Genomic DNA, 4,396 nt, shown 5'->3' on the forward strand with positions numbered 1-4,396 from the left:
ATAACGATAAATATAAAAAGATAGTGTTAGTTAAAAAGTAGGTAACTATTTTATTGGAGGGTGAGATTTGATTAAAAATGCCTTATATTTTTGAACGGAAGGAGTATATATCAAATCAATAACGATTACTTTTAAAAATAATGATCTTATTAAGCTAATATTTTAATAATGATCTTATTTTAATAATTACATTTAAAAAAATTTCTTATGGATTATTTTTTAATATTGATCTTATTAAGCTAGTATATATAATTAAGCTAAGTTATATATAAATTATAAATGAAATTATTTTTTTATAATTTTGTATGAATTAATTCAAATTTTTTTAAATTATAATTAAGCTAAGTTATACATAAATATTTACTTTCTTACATACATATACATAAATAGTATTGAAATGTTAAAATTGTATAGATGCAAATAACATTGCAAATTACTTAACACATTTCACACTTGATGCTTGGCTTGGTATATATATGGTGTCTACTCCGTCTCCTGAGCTCTACTTTTCACTACCATAGGATTATTTAAATAAGACACTCCATATTTGATGATTATTTAAAATAAGAAACAAATAAAATAGGTGAAGAATACTTGATGATTTTTAATTGTCAAGTAAAGTTTTTAATTGGTATATATATGATACCTACTCTGTTTGTTGAGCTCTACTTTTTACTATCACAGAATTATTTAAATAAAATGCTTCATATTTGATAATTATTTAAAATAAGAAACAAATAAAATAGGTGAAGAATACTTGACGATTTTTAATTGTCAAGTAAAGTTGGCTATAATATATGTTGCACTGTTACTTGACCATTAAAAACCATCAGGTATTAACAAAAATAAGCATCAAGTATGAGGGTATTCTGTGGTAGTGTTTCCTGGTCTGGTTCTTGTTCTTCAAATTACTCAAATTGTTTAATTTGTTAATGTTAAATTTGTTGGGATTATTATTGGATGATAATTGTAAACTTAATTGTTTAATCTATATTAATATTTAATTATGGATGAAATTATGTATAAACTTATTAAAGTTTATTTATTTTAAATTGTAAATTTATTAGAAAATATTATCTTGAGATTTACTCTATTAAATAAACTTTAAGAAAATTCCAAACTAATCTAAATCAACTCAAGACAAGATTCTTTTTATTTTGATTATGAAATATTCACTTAGATTTTTAATTTGATTTTTTTTTGTTTAGCATCTTCTTTTTGTTTATCACATGTCCACTCATTTTCTATCTCAAAGATAATAAAGAATAATTGTTCAAAATGACTATTAACAAAATTTATATGATTAAAATATTTTTTAAGATAATTAAAAAATTGTAGATACGATTTATTTTAAATAAAAGAAGGCAAAGCATTTAACTTGGAAAATGATAAAATTTTAATCATTTATTTTTTGAGAAAAATATGAAAAAAAGTAAAAGATATATATTTAATGTAAACTAATATAATACATACTTATAAATAAATTATATACTTAATTATTTTCATTCAAAAAATAAAATTAAAAATTAGAAATTGGTTGAAATGTTTAATAGAAAATTATTTAATATTTAAAAATTATTTCATTTTAAGTTCATTTTCCTAATAAAAATAATATTTTATTAAAAAATATAATATAGTACAGACACACTCATATAAATTATTTTATCATATTAATAAATGAAAATATAATATAATATATATGTATATATTTCTAATAATGTATTATACAACAATGTTTGTCGCCACAAAAGACCGTTGGTGATGAGACTTTGGCGATCTTTTAATGATGAAAAATTATTGTTAAAAATTTTTAGTGATGACTTTTAAACTTTTGATAGTAACTTTTTGTTGCAGTCAAAAGTCATTTTTTTTTGTAGTGTACACCTTATAATTTTATTTTGTTTCAAAGTAAAAATATAAACTTTTAAAAATGATTATCATTTAATAATCAATTTATAAAAATATTAAAGAAAAATAATATAATGGAAATAATAATATCAAAAAATCATAATTAGTAATACTTTATTTTTGTCGCCTTATATTTTAAAATGATGAATCTTCTCCAAAAATATCTTATAATTTAGGATTAAGGGAGTATTAATTGAATAAGGATATATTCGATAATTGCTAATAAATATTACATATCATACTTTGTAAAATGTTCCCTCAGTTCTAAATATCAGATAGAGGGAGTAATTATTACTGTATATTTCTTGTATCAAAACCAATTAGTTTATCAACACAAAGCATATTATCGTATCGACGAGACTATTAAATTTAGTTTCTGTTAACTGTTGACTGTCATTTTCGTTAAATTTTAAGTAGCCGACTTGAGTCACAATTTTTTCCTATTAACTTTGTTTGGCTTTAATTAAATAGCTGGGGCTTGGTTAATGAGTTTATTTATTCAATTTTACTCTAAATATCACTTTCCTATTTTTTAAGAAAAAATCTCATTGTGTACTACTATCAGGGTGGGACTCGCTCGTTAGTTTCCTAAATTTGAAATAGAAAGTTTCCAAAATATAAAAACCATTCCCATTTGTTTATATACTTCTCTGTTAGATCCTTTCTGCTGCTTAATACTCATCGATCATCTTTGTCATGATTTCTTCTGTGAGAAAGAGAGTTCACTGTTTTGAGCGGGAAGAGATTGACAGCACACCATGGGGTTGTTCCACTCTTCTGAAAATCTACGACGACCCGTGGAAGATCAAGAAGGTTCTCACGGCCACCGACGTCCTCCGCCACCATAACAGGCTCCTGCTAGCCTCCGACATGGTTCAGAATCTGGTGTGCACCGTCCTGACCGACGAAGAAAGCTTCAAACTAGATGCCGGAGACGGAGCTGAGATCAAGCTCTGGGACGTGGATACCATGTCGCTGCACTGTCTGGTTCTCAAGAAATGGGCCTCTTCTGGGAGCTTTGTTCTGATTGGGAAGTGGAACGAAGATTTCTTGAAGAGGAGGAATCTCAAGAAAGGAGATGAGATTGGGCTTCAATGGGACAAGTTCAATCATCGCTTCAACATCTCTGTTCTTCACCGAGCCATGCCTTGACTGTGTGTGTCGAGTCATATGAGTCATGACTACATATATATATCTGTGGCATGTAACTTTCAGAGTCTTTTTGTGTTATACGCCGAGCTTTGTAGGTAATTAGGAATTCTTGAATCATGTTTGAGGTTAGAGGAAGATAATCACACATCATCAGATGACTTTCTTTCTATATGTTGTATATGCTCTTGAACATGAGTAGCTCACTTCTGTTGACTTTTGAAGTCATGAAAAGCTCGCTGATGTTTCACTCCTGTTTATTTCCTTTTTCTTTCTTGTGATTTCACTAACCATCGCTAGTGCTTGTGTGTTAGTGGCTGCTTAATTTGCACACAATTATAATGTAACCCTGGAAAATTGCTCACATGAACGAAGCTAGTATATATGGCCACAGTGCAGAGTGCAGACATGTAGCTAGTAAACCAGAATCATAAAATATTTTGATTCACTTGTGTTTTTCTGCTTTATAGCTTGAGGACATTGCCCTCTAGAGAAATATTTTGTAACATTTTTATATATAATAAATATCAGAGAAGTTTATTCTTATGGGAACAAAATACAGGAACCAAATTTAGGGAAATGTTTGCAAATTATAAGGACCCCATTGTTTGAATTTTTTCCCTTTATTTATTTATCCTTCAAATAAGGCAAAGTCACATAATTTCATACTTATTAAGATAAGAAATCGTAATTATAGTCTTGAAATTGTTAAAAAATATGTAACTTTCCAAATTTATCATTATTGTAATTAATGACCATATTATATTGTTGTCTAGAAATTCAAACTATAATAAATAAACAAGGGTAAAATTGGAAAAAAAATTAGCTACTCTCATTTTGCTTTATATTAAAGAGAAAAAAAAAAGCTTCCAAAATTTACCTTATATTAAGAATAAGATGGTGTAAATGCACATACAAAATTTGAATCCTCTTCTAATTTCATGGATTTATAGGATTCTAATTTCAAATTAAGAGTCCATCTTGGCCAATATTTTTTTTAAATGTCATTTTATTTTTCCAATTTTAACTTTTATAATATTATAAAATAAAAGTAAAAAAAATTAAAAATCGAAGCCGTTCAAAATAATTATAACTCCACATGCGCATGCTTATTGTTGAGAGGAAAATCAAATACCAAGTAATCAAATTAAATGGAGAAAACCTGATCAAATTAATGACAGTCGGAACCATATCCCCACAATTAATACGGCTTGATCATGGTCACATTGATCGTCGGAGATATTGGCGTCATCAAAAATTCCCTGTCAATGTTAAAACTTACTATATATGAATTGTAAATTGTTGGCCGGAAAGAGAAAGTGTTCATAATAGATGGAAC

At 27.0% G+C, this 4,396-nt stretch overlaps 1 protein-coding gene across 1 annotated transcript; it reads left to right on the top strand.

Annotated features, from left to right (window-relative positions):
- Nucleotides 1-2,604: 2,604 nt before the first annotated feature.
- Nucleotides 2,605-3,060, top strand: LOC129286195 (B3 domain-containing protein At2g33720-like). Its single transcript, XM_054922212.1, has one exon. It carries the CDS (start codon nt 2,605-2,607, stop codon nt 3,058-3,060), a length of 456 nt encoding a protein of 151 aa, XP_054778187.1.
- Nucleotides 3,061-4,396: the final 1,336 nt, after the last annotated feature.

Source organism: Prosopis cineraria, unplaced genomic scaffold (genome assembly GCF_029017545.1).
Source record: "Prosopis cineraria cultivar Desert tree isolate PC_DT_omini unplaced genomic scaffold, ASM2901754v1 PC11, whole genome shotgun sequence".
In the NCBI taxonomy this organism is placed as follows: domain Eukaryota; kingdom Viridiplantae; phylum Streptophyta; class Magnoliopsida; order Fabales; family Fabaceae; genus Prosopis; species Prosopis cineraria.